At 40.1% G+C, this 23,197-nt stretch overlaps 1 protein-coding gene across 5 annotated transcripts in view; it reads right to left on the bottom strand.

Annotated features, from left to right (window-relative positions):
- The window catches only part of LOC125457521 (calnexin-like), a 50,199-nt gene extending 27,544 nt beyond the window's left edge, over positions 1–22,655 (bottom strand). Inside the window, exons 1-6 of one of the 5 annotated variants that reach the window (XM_048541863.2) lie at positions 22,559–22,655; positions 15,885–16,053; positions 13,230–13,303; positions 13,043–13,101; positions 6,244–6,385; positions 5,182–5,263 (exon numbers count right to left, since the gene is read on the bottom strand). In XM_048541863.2, coding sequence (XP_048397820.1) covers positions 5,182–5,263; positions 6,244–6,385; positions 13,043–13,101; positions 13,230–13,303; positions 15,885–16,040 — 513 coding nt within the window. In that variant the 5' untranslated portion in view covers positions 16,041–16,053; positions 22,559–22,655. Of the gene's footprint in view, positions 1–5,181; positions 5,264–6,243; positions 6,386–13,042; positions 13,102–13,229; positions 13,304–15,884; positions 16,054–22,320 lie in introns of all 5 variants that reach the window. The other 4 variants (XM_048541822.2, XM_048541833.2, XM_048541854.2 and 1 more) reach the window with 4 other exon arrangements.
- Between the last annotated feature and the right edge of the window lie 542 nt (positions 22,656–23,197).

Raw genomic sequence — 23,197 nt, forward strand, 5'->3', positions numbered from 1 at the left:
TCTGCACCACTATACTGGAGGAGTCAAAAGTCTGAAAGCATTGACCCTATAGCCAGATGAAGTGCCTCTCAGGAACCTTGTTCTGCCTCCACTAATTGAAGACTTGGTAAACAGTCTACAGTAAAAGCACTTCACTTTGACCAGGCTTTCTGCAGTTTCTCCAAATAGGTGTCATTTCTTTCGCTTAAAGCCTACAGTTTCAAATTTTGACTGCCTGATTTCCCCCTCAAATAACTGCTGTTCAGAACTCACTTTCTTGGAGGAGCCAAAAGCATGCCTCTGTGCATCCCATGTGCCATTCATAAAACTAGAAAGGAATAGACAAATAACTGACAATGGCAACTAATAACTTTTAAGATTATCTGCCCACCACGATCATTAATCCTTTGCAAAATTGGTTAGCTGTGGGACAATGTCAGACAGACAGCCTGATAAGCCTACATCATTTCACAGGTCCCACAGTGAAGGGGAAATGGAGGCAGAGATCAGTTCTATTAACTATGATACTCTCTCCATAGGTGGCACCAGACCTGCTGAGCACTGCTATCATTTGCTTTTGTAAAAATATAAAGAACTTGTAAAAATTTGCTAACACAGAATCTTCATCACTTGAAAGCCCTATGTATATTGCTGTAAAAATAAACAAACCCAGGTTATCAGCAAAAAACCCTTTAAGACACTGCATCTCAATATCATGGTATCATCAAACTAATCTTCCTTCACCATAACACTTTGTTGCCTACCTTCAAATATGGTCTCTACAAATTTCAAACTCTTGAATTAAAAGAAATTACATGAATAGAAAATATCATCCAAAAAGGGAAAATGTGATATATACATAGACAAGTAGAGAATTAAGAGTTATACAAAGAGAATGGCATTAGAAAAATTCTATTAGTGTAGATGTTTCACTTTTATAACCATCTGAAACTGAAGACGAGAAAACCCTCACCAGTTTCATATATAGCAATGTGAAAACTTAATTAGGAAGAGAGTGCACTGATAACTGTGCTCTATTATTCCACAAGTTGTCATAAATTTGTAACTACCACATTAAATCACCTAGATGATCCATGTGCCTGACTGACTGCTATTCAGGACGAAGATAATTTATATCTGGTTTTGTGATCAACAGAAAAATAAATATTTATAAGAGAATGCCTATAAATATCCTGCGTGTCCCCCATAACCTCTAACTCTCTGGCTGACCAAAAATCTGAAATTAAAAGTGGAGTTAGATAATGCCCTAGCCTCTAGCTCTTTGTAAAGGAGAATTCCAAAGGCTAATAATGTTTATGAAAGAAGGAATTATTCTCTAGAAATGGGAGATTACTTTTACATTGAGGGGGAAAAAGAGTGAGGAAAGTGGACATGAGGAGCATTAGATCAGCCATGATCTATTGAATGATGGAGCCGATCGAGGGGTCAAATGGCCTACTCCTGTTCCTAGTCCTATGGACATATTTATTGTAAACAAACTCATTTTCACCCTAATTTCGTTTAACAGTTGAGGACATAATGCATTGATCCTGGTGATCTGTCAAACTTCAAGGATGTCAGTCTCCATTACTTCCCTTCTCACTGTGATTACTTAATCTAATACTATTTCTCACTTGTCCTTTTTAATTAGAACAAGTTTCATCCCTCTCTTACTTGAAGGCAGTGACAAAGTATTTCTATGTAACTGCTGCTTGATAGCACCATTGCACCTTGCATTACTTTGCAGATGATGGAGGAAGCTAAGGAGATTCAGTGGATTGCATTGGAAGGAATTCAAAGAAGGCTGATTGTGCAGATTTCTGGGTAAAGGAGTTGTTTCATGAGGAAAGGTTGTGTAAGTTGAGCTATATTCATTAAAGATTGGAAGAAAGGTGATCTTACTGAAGCACCCATGTTTTTGAGTGGATTGACAGGATACACGCTGGATATTTCTTCTCGTGGGCCAAATCTAGAACATGGAGCCACAATGTAAAAGTAATCTCACATTTATGGAGAGTAATTCCTTCTTTCATAAACATTGTTTGCCATTGGAATTCTCCTTTACAAACTGCTAGAAGCTAGGTCATTATCTAACTCCCTTTTTAATTTCAGATTTTTGGTCAGCCAGAGAGTTAGAGGTTATAGGGGACTTGCAAGATTGGTACTCAGGCCACAACCAGATCAAACATAAATCTTATTCAAGGGTGGGGCAGACTTGAATGGCCTACTGCTCATTTTTTCTGCTCTTAAGTGGTGGGAATTGGCAGGATTGGATTAGCCCTGTGTAGGGGCTGTAATGAGGTCAGCCAGGTAAACCTCAGAATAGGAGTAACCTGGTTGGACCAGACTAACAGGCCCAATCAGGGAGCCCTGGCTGACATAAGAACAGGAGTGGTTGACATCCTATTCATTGAGAGCTGGCTCTGCAAAAGCTAGTTCAGTGTCAAGGATTCGACATGTAAATAAAGGGTGATCTGGTGACATTGTACCAGCCTCTGGAGTCATTTCACTTTGCTTTTTGTAAGCAGATGCTCCTGAACAATTTTCTGCTGTTGGGTAGATGACAGCGTTGTAGCTGTCCTGGTACAGTGCGATCAGGGTGTGGTTAGCTCTGCACAAATGTGTCATCAGTACTATTGTTAGGAGGTGATCACGGTACATAGCATTTCCAGTATCCAATGCCTTCAATCATTTTTAGATATCATTTGGAACGAACTAAATTGTATGAGGTTTGAGACATTTGGGACTGCAGAAAGATGACATGATGGATCATTCTCTCAGCCCTTCTGTTTGGAGACGATGCAAATACTTTAAAAACTTATCTTTGGCATCAAATGGCGGTTCCCCATTGCTGAGCTCCCCCAGCACAAAGGATTGGGTATTTGTGGAGCCTTGGTTAATTAACAACCACCATTCATGACCGGATGTGGGAGGATGGTGAAGCAGCGATCTGGAATGTTGCTGTGGGATCGCTTAGCTCTGTCATTTGTTCTTCCATGGTTTGGCATGCAACTTGTCCCAGGTTACAGCGTCAACAGGCTGACCTCACTTTTGAAGTTATTCCTGGTTCTGTTCTTGGCATTCCCTCCTACACCTTTCATCTTCAATGAACTTGGGTTGATTTATACTATTTATCATGATGGGAAATAGAGACTGTGCCTAGTGTGCAGATGGCATTTTGTCTTTACAAGGCACGTTCAGTGGTCGCTACCTCACGGGCAGATGCATCTGCAACAGGTTGACTGATGAGCACAGGGTCTAGTAGGCTTTTCCCTCTTAATGGTTATTTGACCATCTGCTAGGCTGGGCCTGCAGCAGATATTCAGGATTTGATCACCTCGGTCAGTGGTAGTACTCTAAATCACTCTTGGTGACGGACATTAAAGTCTCCAATGAGCACATTCTGTGCCCTTGCCATCCTCAGGGCTTCCTCCAAATGGCATTTCACATGGAAGAGTACTGAATCATCAGCTAAGATGAGGCAGTTGGTGATAACAGGAAATTTGCTTGTCTTTTTGATATTTCTCAGCCTTTAGGGCAAAAGCTATGTAACATTTGCAATCCTCAACTCCTCTGCCACCACCCATGTACCTAAGGACTAAACTGAGAGATTGTGATCAAGGGCTCTATATTTTCCACCATTTCTTCCATCAGAAACCTGGGACTCATCCCAAGAAGATCAGATTATCCAATTTAGGTACTGGTGAAAACAATTTTAATTCATACTTTTAACTCCCCTCATATGGAAAGTGATGGCCTAGTGGTATTATCACTAGATTATTAATGCAAAGACCCAGGTAATATTCCGGGAACCTGGATTTGAAACCCACCATGGCGGATGGTGGAATCAGAGTGCAAAATTAAGAATCTGGAATTAAGGGTCTAATAATGACCATTGATGATTGGAAAATCCATCTGCTTCATTAATGTCCTTTAGGGAAGGAAACCGCCATCCTTTTTTGTTCTGTCCTACACGCGACTCTAGACTCTCAGCATTGTGGTTGACACTTAACTGCTCTTGTGTAATTAGGAAAGAGCAATAAATGCTGGCCGAGCCAGTGATACCCACATTCTATAGTCGTACCTCCTCTTAATAAAATTTTAACTGAATGAGATAAAAATTGCCTTTTTTTGGTAAAGTCATTTTCTAGGTAAACACTAATAAAAAGTATTCATTCAGGACCTCAGCGATGCCTTTTATGGTAACCAATGAATCACCACTTTCTTGCCTAATCAACTCCACTACTCCTGACAACTGAGACCTTTGGGCTCCCTTTTACTTAACAACATATCTATTCTCATCCTGACCTGTTGCCTCTTCTTCTTGCACTTCTCCGCTTTACTGTTTAGTATTCAATCTGATTCTCCCTTGTATATTCCACATTAGCCAATAACAAATATAGCACAACAGTGCAAAAGCAAAGAAAGGATCATAGTAGTGTTAGCATTAATGATGTAGGGTTGAGCAACACCTGATAAAATAGAGATACATTCCTGATGAGGTGAAGTTTATAAAAATTCATGGACAATTAACAATGCTATCCTCAAATAACAATGCTGAGAAAGGGCCCAGTGAAAACAACATTATTAGCTCAGAGATAGTAGGAACTGCAGATGCTGGACAATCTGAGATAACAAGGTGTATAGCTGGATGAACATAGCAGGCCAAGCAGCACCAGAGGAGCAGGAAAGCTGACGTCTCCAGCCCAGACCCTTCTTCAGAAATGGGAAATCTAATTTCTGAAGAACGGGCTAGGCCTGAAACGTCAGCTTTCCTGCTCCTCTGATGCTGCTTGGCCTGCTATGTTCATCCAGCTATACACCTTGTTATCTCAACTTTATTAGCTGTTTTCTCTAATTAACATGAAAGCGTGCCACAATATTTCATATCTGTGTTTCTGTCCATAATTTGATTGAGTACTATTTTGAAAATTCAAAGTGTCAAAGTCTGATGAGAATTGCTGGTTTCCTTCTCTAAAAAATAATGATGCTCACACATTAGATGGGTTTTTAATGACAGAATCTGCCAATCATCATGTAGTGTCTTATCGATACTATTTTTTAAAAACTGCAGACTTATTTATTTTACAAAAATAGGTGAATAACAACTGTTAGGTGACAACAGAAGGGTATTTCAGTATGAATGACCACCAATATAAGGCAGGGGGAAGAAAAGAAGTGCTTCAAATCTCAAGTACTTACCAGCTTCAGGTCATCGGTATGTGAAAGCAACTTTAGGTATGCACCACCACAGTCAATGCCATTTTGGAAGTTCACTTCATACCTAGAAAACAAGCAGATAGAACATTTACGCATGGTTTCACCATGTTGTTAAACCAGAAAACATTTAATCAGACCTTCATTTTGACTTGGCCAGCATTTCTGTTCAATAAACAAAAACAATTTTCAATTCTGTTTTGGAGCAAACTCATCGAAAACAGCATGTTAACTAGTTAAAAAGAAAACTTGCATTCTCAGTAATAAAGCTATAACAACTGGGAATTAGATTTTCCATGCAACTTAATTCTTTTCAAAAACACAAACTCAAATTCTTGGAACAACCAGCAAATCTATATCTTCTTTTATGCGGTTATGCAAGTGCTTGCATTTGCAATTCTCCATTTTGGAAATTATGCTTCATATGTAAATTTGTTGGGTTATGATAATAAAATAGTTTAAGTTTTATGTATTTCTGGCATATACATATTAGAAACATGAAGGAGAAATACAAATGTAAAACAACTTTTGGTTTACACACAAAAGTACAGCACAGTCCATTTCCATACAATCAGGAAAGTACATAAATCAATTGATTGAGTGAGCACAGAAACTATTTCACACACACACACACACACACACCTTTCTTTTACAATTTCGCATAAATCAAATATTTTTCATTGAATCCCTACAGTGTGTAAACAGGCTCTTCGGCCCAAAAAGTCCACACCGAACCTCAAGAGCATCCCACCCACGCCCATTCCCCTATAACCCACCTAATCTACACATCTCTGGATTGTGGAAGGAAACCCACGCAGATATGGGGAGAACGTCCAAACTCCACACATACAGTCACCCAAAGGTGAAATTAAACGTGGGTGCCTGGTGCTGTGAGGCAGCAGTGCTAACCACTGAGCCACCATGCCACCCACAAAAAGCAACAAAACTAAACCTTGAACAACACTTGAGACATATTTAATATTACATTGTTGACTTGATAAATTAGTCGCTAATTTCCCTCTCCAAGATGACCAAATATGTACTTACTGGATAATCAGAGGTTCACCTTTGAACAGAAATGGTTTCTTCAGTGGAGCTGAAATTGCATGGTGCTTTGCTTTTGACTTCAGCACCAAACCTTTGTCACCAGGCACTGTGTTTTCCATCAACTCTTCAACTGCCCATTTTCCTAAATAAATAAAAGGAAACAGAAATTCACTGGCAGAATAGATAATTGCAAATTAAGTGCAACTAGAAATACATTTAACAGCTGTAGACTCAAGTTACATAATGCGAGTGCTATCTAACTTCAGGATGAATGAATAAGATGCAATTCATAGATGAGGACATGATCAATTAAACTCTCAAACCCAGGTGCACTTGCATAAGAAAGTTTAGAACGGAGGAAAGTCACAGTCATACTGTCAGATGAATTGCCTGAAGTTCTCTGCCTTAGCCTCTCTCCAGGATACCCAGGAGAACAGACATGAAGTTAGAAATTATCTGACAAGTTTTCTTCTAATTGTTTGTTCTGTACACAGTGAATACGGATAAGGCCAGAAACTTAGCTAAAAACATAAGGAATAATAGCAAAAGTAGTCAGTCAAAAAAGGGTTACTCAAACATACTTCAATATTCGATAATGAGGCTGATTTTCCACATCAACTATACTTTCTCAAATTTCCATATCAATTACAGTTTAAAAATATAGCTTGATCAGAGTGCTCATTTTGGAGCTCTGTTGTGCAAGGTATGGGACATAATGGAACGGCTGGATAAATTTCCAGAAAAAGCAGGGTGAACACGGTTTTGCTTCACATGGGAACCAACAATGTAGGAGGGACAGCTTGGAGGACTTTGAGAATCAATTTCAGGAGTCATGGAGTAGGCTGAAAACACAGGATTTCCGGGGTAGTAATCTCAGAAATATAACCTGTGCCACAAGCTTCACTGTTTAGGCAAAGGCAGATGACAGAGATAAATGTGTAGCTTGAGGGCTGGCGTAGAGGGGAGCAGTTTAGATTTTTGGGACATTGGCATCACTTTGAGAAAGGAGAAAGCTGTTCAGAAGAGATGGGCTTTACCTAAGCTGAAAAGGAACTAAGCCTCTAGCTAACAGCAAAATAGTATAGTGGGAATGGATTTTAAACTTCTACGGCCAAGTGGTGGTTGACTAATGGGCCTAGTTTTGCAAGTACAGAATAGGAGAAATTCCTGCAATGTGTGCAGGAGAGTATTGAAACATTTCCAGTCCTACATGGGAGGAAGCTGTGCTGGGTCTGGTCCTAGGAAATAAGGCAGGCTAAGTAGAAAACATCACAGTGGGAGACCATTTGGGAAGTAGCGATCATCATACAATAAGGTTCAATATTGAAGTTGGAAAGGGAATTTAAAAAAAAAACTCAAGCATTAACATCTCGCACTCAATGAGGGCAGATTTCAGGCATCTAAAAATTGAAGCAGGTTGATGGGAAATACATTTTCATGGATAAAACTGCAGCTGAAAGTCTCCTGTTTTTCATACGAGAGATGAACAGAGTGCAAGCTAGGTACCTACCCATGAGAAATAAGTATGGGGTATCCAAAGCTACAGCACCCTGGATGAGTATGGATATTGATGAGAAAAGGGATTTTAAAAAAGGCATGTGATGCATACCAGAATACTAGCAACATAAATCAGGAGGAATATCCCAAATACAGGGTGGCTAAGGATGAAGCAAGGAAGGCTAAGAGAAGTACAAAAATGATGCAGGCTATGCTAAAACAAGTTGTAAAAATGTTCTTCAAACATATTAATAGTAGAAGATTTGTGAAAGGTCTCATGAAGCCCATAAGGACCAAAAAGGTAAGCTGCTCACAGAGGCAAATGGCATGGCAGATTTACTAAGTGAATAGTTTGTTTCTGTCTTGAACAAATTAGAAGATGATTACAATGGCCCAGTTGAAAATATGGGTGTTGAGCAATGTTGCAGTGTAGTGGTAGATAAAGAAGTGGTGCTAAAAAAAAACTGGTAGCACATTCCAAGTAGACAGGTTGGCAGACCTAGATGAGATGGATCCTAGATCTCCAAGAAGGGCAAGGGAGCAAATTACAAAACCATGGCAGAAACGTTCTAGGCCTCTCTGAACATAGGACTAATCCCATGGAACTGTAGGATTGCAAGTGTGTTGCCATTGTATAATAATGGGACAAAAGAATAAGCCAGGAAACTGCAGACCTGTCAGCTTGACATCAGTAGTGTGAAAACTGATGGAGGACATTATATGGGATAAGAAATAGACACTTGGAGAAAAATAAGTCAATATTAGACAGTCAACATGCTTTTGTCAACGGCAGGTCACGTCTGACCAATTTACTAGTGTTCTTTGACAAGGTGGCACATGCATTGGATGAGGGTAGCGCTGCAGTTGATCTACATTTGGACTTTCAAAAATCATTTGCTTTGGTACCAAATGATAGGTTGATTAGCAAATTAGAAATTCTTAGGATTGATGGGTCCTTGGCAGCATTGTTTCAGCCAACTTCTAATCAAAGTAAGCAGAGTAGGTCGAGATGGGAATTTCTCAGACAAGAGATGAGCTGACAGCAGCATCCCTTGCTTATTCCAGTTTACATAAATGATTTGGATATGGGTGTTCATGGCAGACTTTCTAAATTTGCAGTCAGTACTAAGCTAGGGAGAATAATGAATTATGAGGATGATGTCAATTTCAGAGAGAAACGGTCAAGTTGGCCAGATACCTGGCAGATGCGTTTCAATGCACAGACACAGAGGTCATGCATTTTGGTTGAAGAAACATGGAGAGACAATACAGGCTCAGTGCTAAAATGGGGAGTTTTGAGAAGATTTGCAGCTCAGGTTGAGATTCTGGATGTAAGTTTGCTCGCTGAGCTGGAAGGTTCGTTTTCAGACGTTTTGTCACCATTCTAGGTAACATCATCAACAAACACATTGATTTGGAGCCCATCTACCACCGTCTGAGAAAAAGAACAGGAAATGACATCACCAACACAAGAAATGACATCACCAACCCAAGGAAACCTAAATACATAAATAGAAAGCGGGACATAACACCAGCGCTTCACTGGAGGCTCACTGATGATGTTACCTAGAATGGTGACGAAACCTCTGAAAACGAACCTTCCAGCTCAGTGAGCAAACTTACATTCAGTGCTAAAATTTTGAGGACAGTACATGAGCAGCGTGACATTGGGATTCAATAGCATAATTTCCTAGGTGGTTTCAAAAGAGTAGGATATACATCCTGAAAAGATAAATTTAGAGGGCTACGCAGTTAGGGTCGGAGACTGGGACTAACTGGGTAGTTCTTTCATAATCTGATATAGACATGGGTTTCTTCTATAATGTAAAATCTATGCAGGGGAAGGGATGCAGAGGGAATACAAAACTGTAAAGATTAACAAAATTTCTCATCCTGACCATCAGGAAGGCCAGCCTCTTAGCATCTAGGATTTCAAGCCCTCGCAGAATCTTCTATATTTACATGACATCATCTCACTTTCTTCTAAACTCCTGTAGGTAGATGTTCAAGCTATTCAAACAAGATTAAGGGACAAGGGAAACTAACAAGGGAGTCAAAGGTTATTAGGGATAGGCAGAAATGTGGCATGGAAACCACAATTAGACCAGTCATTCTTACTGAATGACAAAGCAAGATAGAGGCCAACCTCTGCTTCTAACTTGCATTCTTATGTTAATTCTTCATCATTAGACAACCATGTCATCCCAAGAATCATTTTAGAGAGCCTTCATGGCATCTTTTCCAAGGCAAGAACATTCTTTCTTACATCAAAAACAGCACAAGGCTTCGGTTGGGGGTCTTACAAAAACCGCCTAATTGAACCAAAACTCCCTTACTTTTATACCCAATCTTCTTACAAAATGCATTCTTTTCATGGCATCTATGTATTTTGTTGCTGGGATGTGACTCTCTGGCTAGACCAGCACTTATTGCTCCTTCCTACCTAATTGCCTTGCAAAAGGTGGGAGTGAGCTTCTTTTGTGAACTGCTGTAGTTCTTGGGGGTGTAGGGACTCGGCAGTATTGTTAGAAAGGAAGTCTGTAACAAAGGATTTTGATCCAGCGACAATGAAGGAGCTGTGATATACTTCCAAATCAGCATGATGTGTGGCCTAGACAAGAACTTGCAGGTTTTCATGCATTTGTAGTGTCTGTTCTCCTAAATGGAGAATGTTTCATGCCTGAAAGGCAGAGGGGCTTTGCTGAGCTATTGCGGTGAATCTTGGAGATGGTATGTATTGCTACCACTGTGTAACAGGAGGGAGTGAACATTGAAGTGGTGAATGGGATGCCAATGAAGCAAGATGTCTTGGATATTGACAAGCTTCTTCAGCATTGTTGGAACTGAACTCATCTAAACAACTGAAGAGTATTCCAGCAAAATCCTGACTTGTACCTTGTCGATGATAATGGACAGCTATTAGGGAGACCGTAGAGATTCTCACCACAGAATTCCTAGCTTCTGACTTGCTCTTATAGCTGAAATTCCATATGGCTGGTCCAATTCAGTCTCTGGCCGATGGGAACTTCATTTTGGTGAATGTTGTTAAACATCAAAGGGACAACAATCAGATTCTCTTCTTAGAGATAGTCATTTTCCAGTACTTGTATTGGATGTAAGTTAATCACCAGATATCAGCATGGAAGTCTTGCTGCATAGACACAGACTATATCAGCATTTGAAATGTCACCAATTGTGCTGAACATTGTCTAATCACCAAGGAAAACATCCACTTCTGACCTTACGATGCAAAAAAGGTCATTGATGAAACAGCTGAAGATGGCTGGGCCAAGAATGTTTGCAATGATGTTGTGGGGCTGAGATGACTAGCCTCCAAATATCACAACCATCTTCCTTTGTGCGAACTATAATTCTAACCAGCAGAGTTTTCTCATCGATTCACACAAACACTAATTTTTTTTCAAGCTCTTTGTTGCTATACTCAGTCAAATGCTACTTTAATTGTAAGGCTACAGTCACTCAGCTCACCTCTGGACTTTCAGTTCTTTTGTCTGCATTTGGACCAATGCACTAATGACATCAGGAACTAAATGTTCTGCAGAATCCAAACGGAGCATGAACAAGCAGGTTATTCCTTTGTTATCAAGCGTCACTTGCATTGTTGCCAACCCCTTCCACATATTTGCTGATTAAGAGTAGACTTTAGGGCAAGCAATTATCTGGGTTGGATTTGCTATGATTTTTGTGTATTACATACCTGAGCAATTTTCCACATTGTCAGGTACGTTCCAGTGCCATAACTACTGGAACAGCTTGGCCAGGCGTATGGTTGGCTCTGGACCATTATTAGTCTTTAGTACTGTTGTCGGAATGTTGTTGAGGCCCACTTTTGCCGTATCATTGTCTTGATCCACTTCTTGACATTATGCGGAGTGAATAGAATTTGCTGAAGACTAGCATTTATGATGCTGGCAAATTCACTAAGAAGCCAGAATAAATCATCCACTTGGCTCTTCTTAAAAGGAAATTGAAATGCTCTAACTCAGTAATGGCAATCAACAGTGGTTTGCATGATCACCATATTTAATTCTTTTTCATTTTTGCCACAGCCTTGAAATCTAGATTACTAGTCCACAGGAATTACGACTGCGCCACCAATAAACCCCAATTTTATTCTGTATTAAAGAACAGCCAAATGCCTCTGCACATCAAAATTTAATCATTTTCACCATTTTTAAAAAATCTACTTTTCTATTTTCTTGACTCTCTGTTCAGAGAAACCTGCCTCCCAGCCTTTACCCTTTTACACATTCCACTTTAAAACATTGAGCAGTGTACAATTCGTGGTACAAACAAACTCAAGGCTAAACAAAGAAGGGTTATTTTTACAATGAAGATTGTGGCCAGGTCACGAGATCAGATATTAAGTATTTTTTTAAAATCTACCCAATTTTACACAGAGGCTATACAACAGAATCCACCTTAACAGTACCTAGCAGCAGCAGCAGCAGAAAATTTTTGTTTAATTTTTAAATTAATTTATTTCCCATTTTGGATCTGGTATGGGCAGGGGAAAACCAGGTGATCTATGCCTGGGTTTGAAGTTCCATCTGAAACATAACATCTAAGACACTGCAATACTTTCTTCGTACTCCATGAGTTACAGCCATAATTTTGAGCTCAAGCCCTAAAATATACTTGAACCACAACAGCAAGGCTCAGGAGGCAAAAGTCATTCAGCAACAAGTGACAGAGCGGCACCAGATTTCATGGTCAATTTAATAGTGCTAATTCTTAAGGCAAGTGCAACTGTCAACCTTAACTTCACAGGAAATACTCAATGCACCGTGGGAACCTTTTATGCAACCTTTCAGTGACACAGCATACCAAAAGAGAATTCAACTACATTATTCAGTCATGTCTGCTGCAACTAAAAGTAGATTTAACATTCTATACAATATTGATTAATGCACTATAACTGGCAATGTTTTTAATCACCCATCCCGATGCATGGTGCAATTCATTAGTGAAGCGGGATTAATTGGAAAATTAGGCCTCAATTATATAAAGTTTGTGCCCATACAACTCAAATGAAATTCATCAACAGTTTACTTTGGTTCCCATTTGGAACAGACTATGCTTTTCAAATATGTTAGGCCAGTGTTATTTTATTATTCCAGCAGTTACAACAATTATCAGTAAATATTTTAAAGCCACAGAACACTGAATCTCATGATTACACATCCATCCAATTTAGAATTTTAGCAACCCCTGCAGCACTAAATTATAAAGTTGCACTAATTGACAAACAAATCCTACAAATAGTCTCAATGATCCTTACCATCATATTTTGCAATATCTTCGTCTGCATCATCTTTCTTTGTTTTGGACAAAACCCATCTTCAATGAGAAAGTAAGTAAAAGTGGGAGATTATTGCACCAAGATAATTTTCATTCAATGCCAACATGATATTTATTAAACTGCACATTCTCATTAATTTTGGGACAAAATAAAAGGGTCTTCTTACCCATCTAAATTTCCACGATCAAAAGTCTCAGCAAAATATACCTCCTTACTGGGCACTGGTATCTTGTAAGCTACCTGTAAATTTAGATCATGTATATTATAAATAAAGATTTTATTTATTGTATACAGAGCCAAAAATTGTGTTTGTATTAGAAATAGGCTTTTTAAAAGTTCAAGTTGGGTCTATGCATTTCTTTATCTTACAATCAGAAAGGAATATGATTGTTCAAAATAGTTTACCTTGTTGACTAAATGAACACATTATTAAATTTTCCTGAAAAGGTCATTAAAAAGCTGGATCCAGGTTACCATCTGAATCTCAAATTGCCCATCCTAGATAGAGTTCAAGACTGATATCTCTATGCTACAAACATGTACATGTGTTTCATTGTGAATAGATCAGACATATGATTTGAATAAAGGGTAAAGTGTTCAAACAGATTTTTAACTCTTTGGAATCATGACTGAAACCTAGATTGGACTGATAGAAAGCTCTTCCTTCTGCTAACTGATAGGAAAGCACTTCAGGTCATAGTTAGGGGGAGGTGATGGCCTAATGGTATTATCACTAGACTGTTAATCCAGAAACCCAGATAATGTTCTGGGGACCCAGGTTCAAATCCTGACAGATATTCAATAAATATCTGAATTAAGAATCTAATAATGACCATGAATCCACTGTCAACTGTCAGGAGAAACCTCTAAAGGGCATTAGTGAACCAGAAGGAAGGAAACTGCCATCCTTACCTGGTCTGAGCTACATGTGACTCCAGACCCACAGCAATGTGGTTTACTCTCAACTGCCCTTTTGGCAATTAGGGATGGATAATAAATGCAGCCTGGCCAGTGATGCAGTCATCCCGTGAATGAATTTTTAAAAAAAGCTCATCTCCACATAATGTACTGTGCATACAAGATATGAGGTGATGCATTTTGGAAAAAGGAATAAGACAAGGGAGTACTCAATGGATTATATGAAGAGGAAGGGTTTAAGAGGCATGTGGACCAAACGCTAGCAAATGCAACCAGATCAGTTTAGGATATCTGATAAACATGGACCATATGGACTGAAAGGCCTGTTTGTGCTGTATAACTCTACAAGAAACGGAAACTTCACAAAAGAGGTCAGTCTTAGATTAGATTGGAGGTTCACTGTTGAAGCATCCTACATTTTGCATGCCATTCTCTATTTGCTAAATGATGAAATATTGCTGTTTCTCTGCATATCTTTATGCTAAAACAACTGAAAATGCTAGGGAAACTCAGGAGGTCTGGCAGCATCTGTGCAGAAAAAACAGCTAATTCTTTGAGGCGAATAGGATACCTCTTCGATCTGAAGAATAATAGAACATAGAACATAGAACAGTACAGCACAGAACAGGCCCTTCAGCCCACGATGTTGTGCCGACCATTGATCCTCATGTATGCACCCTCAAATTTCTGTGACCTTATGCATGTCCAGCAGTCTCTTAAATGACCCCAATGACCTTGCTTCCACAATTGCTGCTGGCAACGCATTCCATGCTCTCACAACTCTCTGTGTAAAGAACCCGCCTCTGACATCCCCTCTATACTTTCCTCCAACCAGCTTAAAACTATGACCCCTCGTGTTAGCCTTTTCTGCCCTGGGAAATAGTCTCTGGCTATCAACTCTATCTATGCCTCTCATTATCTTGTATACCTCAATTACTTCCCCTCTCCTCCTCCTTTTCTCCAATGAAAAGAGTCCGAGCTCAGTCAACCTCTCTTCATAAGATAAGCCCTCCAGTCCAGGCAGCATCCTGGTACACCTCCTCTGAACCCTCTCCAAAGCATCCACATCTTTCCTATAATAGGGCGACCAGAACTGGACGCAGTATTCCAAGTGCGGTCTAACCAAAGTTTTATAGAGCTGCAACAAGATCTCATGACTCTTAAACTCAATCCCCCTGTTAATGAAAGCCAAAACACCATATGCTTTCTTAACAACCCTGTCTACTTGGGTGGCCATTTTAAGGGATCTATGTATCTGCACACCAAGATCCCTCTGTTCCTCCACACTGCCAAGAATCCTATCCTTAATCCTGTACTCAGCTTTCAAATTCGACCTTCCAAAATGCATCACCTCGCATTTATCCAGGTTGAACTCCATCTGCCACCTCTCAGCCCATCTCTGCATCCTGTCAAGGTCCCGCTGCAGCCTACAACAGCCCTCTATACTGTCAACGACACCTCCAACCTTCGTGTCGTCTGCAAACTTGCTGATCCAGATAATATTGGACTTGAAACATTAACTCTTTCCTTCCCCACAGATACTGTCAGGCTTGCCGAGTTTCTTCAGCATTTTCCATGTTTGTATCAGATTTCCAGCATCTGTAGCATTGTGCTTTTATCCTTATACGCACAGGAATGAATAGATAAACTTTAGAACTCAGTTTTTGTTAACTCAACATTCAGACTGCATATTTTTCCTATTTACCCAAGTTACATGAAAATTAGGAAGGATGGAGATTTTGAACTAAAACTATGGCTGTTAATGGCTGGAACTCCATGTCTATTTTTCATTTTTCCACGTCCTTAAATGCAGTCCCATTTTCATTCTGCTTTTATGTTCTTTTTCCCCACTGAAACATCCCATCTGTCACCTTTAGTGATGTAATTCAAAGTAAATCTTCACCTGAACTGTAGATTTACTATCCCTAGTTTGACTATCAGTACTGGTTTCTTCCATCTCCAAGGCATCTACTTCTGCTTCATTGTCATCATTTTCAGCGCACACTGCAGTTAATATGAGCAAAAGTCCAAAAAAAAATTGCTCCCATTTCAGCTTCATATCGATTCCTTACCTGCAAGGAAGATGCAGAAATAAAGAAAACATACATTTGATGATCAGTAAGAATTGTACCAATTTCCTTTAGTCTTCTCCAGAAACACCAACTCCTTTTCAGCACCATCCTATAACCATGTGACCACATGAAACAGGAACAGGACTTGGCCACTTGGACCCTCAGGCCTGCTCCACCATTCAACAGGATCATGGCTGATCCAACTTCCCTCAGGTTCCCTTTCCTCAGATTCTTAATCAGGAAGGGAATCAAGAAGTATCTACCTCAGCCTTAATTATGCACAAAGATTCTAACCCACTGCTCTCTGTGGCAAGGAGGTCCAAAGGCTCAACCCTCAGAAGAAATTCCTCATCTCAGTCTTAAATTGGCACTTTATTCTGAGACTATGCCCTCTCATTCAAAAATTCTCCCATAAGAGGATACCTTCTCAACATTTATACCTTCCAGCCCTTTAAGAATCCGAGATGTTTCAATGAGATCACTTCTCAGTCCTCGCAACTCCAGTGAGCAGCGTTTTTAACCTTTGCTCATATGAAATCCCTCCATACCAGGGATCATCCAGAGAACTTTCTCTGAGCTTCCTTTAGAATAATATAGTTTTCTTTGCTAACAGGACTAAAACTGCTCAGAGTATTCCAAATGTGATTGCACTAGCAACTTGTACAGTTGCAGAAGACTTGCCCACTTTTACTCCAACCCAAAAGAAGTAAAAACCATAAAAGAGATAACAAGGTGTCAAGCTGGATGAACACAGCAGGCCAAGCAACATCAGAGGAGCAGGAAGGCTGACGTTTCGGGCCCAGACCCTTCTTCAGAAATGGGGGAGGGGAAGGGGATTCTGAAATAAATAGGGAGAGAGGGGGAGGCGGAGGCGGATAGAGAAGATAGGTGGAGAGGAGACAGACAGGTCAAAGAGGCCGCGATGGAGCCAGTAAAGGTGAGTGTTGGTGGGGAGTTAGGGAGGAGATAAGCCAGTCCAGGGAGGACGGACAGGTCAAGGGGACGGGATGAGGTTAGTAGGTAGGAGGTGGGAGGAAGGGATGATTGCCTGTTGCATTTGCATGCCCGAAACACAGAAAGCTAGCACATGTACTCCCATCCATTCACAATACAGCTTTCTGCAGTTTATTTTCCAAGTTAAATAAAGCTGTCCTTAAATAAAGCTTCTGCCAAGAATGACCAATGTTGAATTTTCCCACATCATAGCCCGTGTGCCAACTTTTTATTCACTTAACCTATTAATGTCTAAACTGTTTGTATCCCTCTCATGAATCACCCTTCCATCTATGTTTGTGTAATCTGAAAATTTGGCTACAGTACCTTTGCTTCCTTTCTCCAAGTCATTAACATATATTGTAAACAGTTGTGGTCCCAGCACTGATCTCAGTGGAACCCCGTAGTCACAGGTTGCCAACATGTAAAAGAACCCCCTTATCTTCACTCATTGTTACTTGCCCATTGAGCCAATTCTCTGTCCATGACAATATACTATTTCCAACACCATCAGCTCTTATTTTATGAGTCGACCTTTTGTGAGCGACCTAGTTGAATGCCTACTGGAAGTTCAAATACAACATCTACTTCTATCAACTCTTGTTGAGGCTTTCTTGCCCTTTCATTAAGCTATGTCGACTCTGCTTGATTAAATTCTGATTTCCCAAGTGTTTTATTACTTGAATAATTGATTCCAATACTTTTCCAACAATAGATGATAGGCTAATTGGTCTATAGTTACCTGCATTTTGTCTCCTACCCCTGCCATTTTTTGAAGAAGGGTGTCAAATTGGCAGTCTTCCAATCCCCGGGTACTTCTCCGGAATCCAAGGGTTTTTGGAAAATTGTAACCAATGCATCCACTATCTCTAACTACCTCTTTTAGGATGCATGCCATAAGATACGGAGGACTTATCTACCTTTAGCCTGATTACATTATGTAATACTATTTCTTTAGAAATTGTGATGGTATTTAATCCCTCCCTTGTACTCCCCTGTGTTAATGGAATATTCGAAGTATCTTCCACATAAAGAATGATGCAGATTTTGCATTTTGAAGAAGGGTGTCAAACTGGCAGTCTACCAATCCTCTGGTACTTCTCCGGAATCCAAAGGATTTTTGGAAAATTGTAACCAAAAACCTGAATGATGTAAAATCTGTTTAATTCTGCTGCCATTTCCTTGTTCCCCTAAACCAACTCCCCGATTCATTTTCTCAGTGGCCAATGTTCATTTTGACCTCTTCTTAAAAATATATATATTTGAAGAAGCTCCTACTCTCAATTTTTATATTCCTCACTAGTTTGCCCTCATTATGGATTTTCTATTTTTATTATCTTTTTAGTGGTCCTTTGCTAGATTGAATTTATCCTGTTTTCAGGGCTATCACCGACTATTCCTCCTTACATGCTTCTTTCAACTTAAAATTCTCCACAACTTCCTTTGTTAGCCACATATGGTATTTTTTAATCTGTTCTCCTTACTGAGATGTTTTTTGCTAAGAGCAATGAATAACTTCCTTAAATGATTGCCAATGCTTGCTTACTATCATGCCTGCTCATGTATCTGTCCAGCTCACTTTAGCAAACTCTGTCCTTAATTCATTCTAATTCTCTTCATTTAAGTTTATACAGTTGTTTCCAACACAAATTTCTCACTCTCAAACTGAATATTAAATTCTATCATGTATTGTTCACTGCCTCCTATCAAGGAAGGCAGCAGGTCAGACTACATCAGAGAAATAGGAGAGTTGACATTTTGGGCCGAGACCCTTCATCAGGACTTCCCTATTCCTAGTTCTAGCATCTGCAGTTCCTGTGACCTCTGAATATTCTAAGAGGCGTAACTGCCTTCTCAAAGTGTCCAAGTAACCCTCCCTGATGGGTCCATCAACTGAGCTGGAGCCCCTCAAGCAACCAACACCAGCTACAGAAACAAAAAACAGAAATTGCTGGAAAAGTTCAGCAGGTCCGGTAGCATTTGTGGAGAGAAATCAGTGTTAATGCTTTGGGTCAAGTGACCTTTTCTCAGGACTGACAGTAGCTGGAAAAATGTTGGCTTACATGCAGAAGATAGGGTGGGGACTGGGAGTAAGAAGGAAAAAGATTGAAATGGAAGTCCTAATGGAGAGAAGAGCAGAACTTCAAGGTGGGCATATCCAGAAGAAATGCAGTAGCTGTGAACCATAATGGGATCCACCAGCTTCCATATCATGCAGCTACAACAAACTGCCTGGCCCTACACCTCGACTTTGCTTACTTAGTTCTTAACTTTCCTTTCCAATTTTTTTCTACTGGTCTTTTAGTTTTTAAAAAATATTTCTCCTATTGACCTTCAATCTGAAAGTAATCTATAACAGATAGTCAAGTTAGCAGTGCCCTTATAAATGTACAAGCAATGGAGCAGGCCATTTAACTGTAAGAAAGAAGAACAGAAAAATTATGGAAATCAACTTCCATTCACATATGTCTAGCAGCAGGATTACAGTTGAACAGATTTTATATTACCTGTCACAGCAGCACTGAAATCAATTGGAGGGCAGCTATTACCATCCCAGCTGAGATTAAACAACTCACTGCAGACTAGAATTGAACTTGCAACCTTTCTAGACAAGTAAGTAGTTCATGCACTATAACCATCTAGAAGAACAAGGACTGCCTATCCATTAGAGGAAAACAAAAAAAAACCTGCAGTATCCCTCCCAAACCACTCACCATTCTGTCTTGGAAATATCTCATCATTCATTCAATGCCATAAGCTTGACAGGCCATACATACTACTCCTGCTCCTGGTTTTTCAGATTTCTTATCAGTCACCATTCTATCTTCATGCTTTCTCTCTTTTGGTTCAATTTTCCTCTTGCTCTTCTCCACTTCTAAACCATATGACATCATGAACACTCTTCCACTTAGCCCAACCCAAACCCCAGCATCAGATCTAGTAAAACATTCTAGCTGGACTGAGAATATACTGGTCACAGGAGTTCTACTGAACACATTTCAGAAATTCATCTCCTCCCTTCCTCTTTATTCAAATCTTATCTGAAACGGTAGTTGGATAATTTAAAGACTCCCAAAAGCAACATTGTACAGTGCTTGTTTTCTGGATATTTGCTCCACTAACTTTCTCATAGTATGGAGATCTACAGAAAAGTCTCAGCATGTTATTCTTGCTTCTCAATCATAAACAAATTGATTTGGTTCATCCCTGCTCAAAAGCACGTCTTTCCACGACTACATTGTGTTCCCATATCACAAATGCCACCTCCACCCTCCTTTTCATTCTTTCCTATCTCTTCTGAACACTTTCATATTTTTGCATTTCAAGGACCCTATCGTAGTCCTTATCATTTTAAGCCATATTCCCACATTGTCACTACATAATATTCCCATATATCCACATTTTGTATATTACACACATGAATTTTAACTTCCCATTATATTTTATTCTGCTTCTATGAAATATGTTACTATTTCCTTCTCAAATACCAACAAACACACTTTATTCACCTTATTACTCTCTTCCAATTCTATACACTGGTACACAGTCCTTGTCAATTTTTTAAAAACCTTTCTCCAACCAACTAGTGAACCTCCCAGTGAAGACAATAGTCTCAGTGCTGAAGTGCAACCCACCCTATTGGATATATGCCTGCTGCCATAGAACTGATCACAATGTTCCAAGAATCTGAGGCCTTCTGTATTACTCCATGGATCAAGCTCTAATTTGATCTTCCCCATCTTTTTTCCCATCTTTGTTAACATGTGTCACAGGAAACAATCAAAAGACATTACAACCATCAAGGTCCAACTTCTTAAACTTCCTCCTTAGGTTATGAAACTCTGACCAGAGGCTCACACTCTCTGGGTAATTCATGCTGATGTGCGTACCCCAGCTTTTGGCTCACTCCCTTCACCCTACAAAATATTGTGCAATACATTTGTGAGGACCTTTACTCATCACAATGGTGGTTAACAAAATGCCTGTCAGTTTCCCTTTGTTATTCTTTAAAAACAAAAGACTGCCATTCTCTCGACACCATGGCCATCACAGCAATGGTTTGAACTCTACATTCAAGGTATTGTCACTCCCTATGCTGAATGCTGGTTTGAAAGCCTGGAATTTTGCTTATTAAATCTGTTCATAATGTCCTACCACCTACTATCTTGTACTCTTACTGATAAAGGAATGACGAACTCCTCGAACACGCCATCCAAGAAACTACCAAATTAGCATTAGATAGCCTAAACAAAAAAAAAGTTTCAAATAGCATTGCACACAAACAAGTACTTTGCAGCATTAGTACATAACAAACAGTAGATTCAAATGTTTCATAGCCAAAAAGTACTTGAAATTACAAATAAAAGCATTACTGTAAGCAAATGTTTTTTACATCACCCACACCTAGTTGGAATGTTGATTACAGTAACCAGAATAATTGGTGCTGTAGAAACTTTCAAGGTTAATACTTGAGAAGATCAATGTTAGAGATCAAAATAGCACAAAGGCAAAATATATGGATGCAGAAGCAGAAAAGGTAAGTTCTGCACAGAAATAAGAGTGTGGTCATTGGCCTGCAATATTAACATAGTCTCTCCTTCTCTCTCGTCTACCATCAGCACTCCTCCTCCCATCCCCCAACCTCAGATCCTGCGTGGGATCTACAGGATATTTCCAGCATTTTCTATTTACAGATCACATTAGAAACTGACTAAACTAAGTATATAAAGCAAACACCTTAACCAAATTTTCAAGTTCCTAAGTATAGTGATTTAGGACATATTAATATAGGCAATGTCATGATCACTCACAAATAAATATCAATTGTTGTGCTTGCAGTTAATCACCAACAGGATCAAGCCCCACTGCTATGCAATGGTTTCTTCTTAATTGCATACCTGACAAATTTGTATTTACTGCTTTTCTCTAAAATGAAATACAGGATAAAGAGGCCTAAGGCCTTTAGCAATACTGTATTGAAGTTCTACTGCAACAACTTGAGGCACGTTTGTATCTTAATAAATTTACCAACTATTAACGTCCACTGTTTTTTCCACTGGTTCCACAAGGTTCACTCAAAAAAACCCTTAAATTTTACAACTGGGCAGAGATGCTCCTGCAATAAATATTGAAACTCTAGTCAATGCCTGCATTGTTGAAAAATGTGCACAAAGGAACAATTAGCTGCATCACTTAGAACAAAAAAAACATCCCTCAGCAACATGCAACAAGGAAAGCGATCTTAAATACGATGAGACTTTGTGCAGATTGTACCTTGCACAGTCCAGTCCTGTGATGAATGGAGATGTAATAACTGCGGATGTGCTGCAGAAAATACTCAGCAAGACCACTTACCTTAAGATCTCCTCTCTCAAGGTTTACTTCGGGTAAAAAAAATCTCTCCTGTTTACTTACACGGCGTTTTATCTGCGATCGCGTTGCCGTGTAAAGCCGGGCTAGTTCTAACCTTTTTTTTGACACCCCCTCAGCTCCCTCCTTCCTTCCCCGTTACCTCGCTGGCTCACATTCATAACCGCCAGAGCTTGTCTGCGCAGGCGCCGTGCCGACCCCAGCCGGCGGGAGACGGCGTCGCCTGGCGACGTGCCTCGGCCGTCCGGATTCAAACTGTCAGGGCACTGGTGTGTTATCGGCTGTCGAGCTTGTGGCTTGAGAGGTCCTCCTCACGCTGATGATCGCAATGGCAGTGGCAATAGAAGTAGAAGGGGAAACCCTGAAGTGTAATCGGAAGGTCCGGCCGAATCCAGAACTACTTCGCTCCCGCCTTCCTGAGCCTGTTCAAACCGTTCGGAACCGTTAGCCGTGGCCCGGCGCTCGCGCCTATATGCCGCGGCGCCACCGCAGTTAGTGCTCCAGGGGATCTGTGCACGGAGGAAGGTGTTGAATAACGAGGGTTGCGGGTGGGGGGCAAGACCGACATGATACGGGAAGTGGCAAGTTGAAAAATGAGTGTTTAAGTAGGAGGAGAAGATCGAGGTAGGTAAGCTGAAAGAAGCGGTATAAATAACCGGAAGGTAGGTAGTCTTTTAGCAGTCACGTAGGAGGCTGGAAGAACATACCAAGCCGGGCAGCATCTGCAGGAAAGGAGAAGTCAACCGTTCGGGAATTACCCTGCTTCAGGACTGGAAGTTGG

Source organism: Stegostoma tigrinum, chromosome 1, assembly GCF_030684315.1.
Source record: "Stegostoma tigrinum isolate sSteTig4 chromosome 1, sSteTig4.hap1, whole genome shotgun sequence".
NCBI lineage: Eukaryota > Metazoa > Chordata > Chondrichthyes > Orectolobiformes > Stegostomatidae > Stegostoma > Stegostoma tigrinum.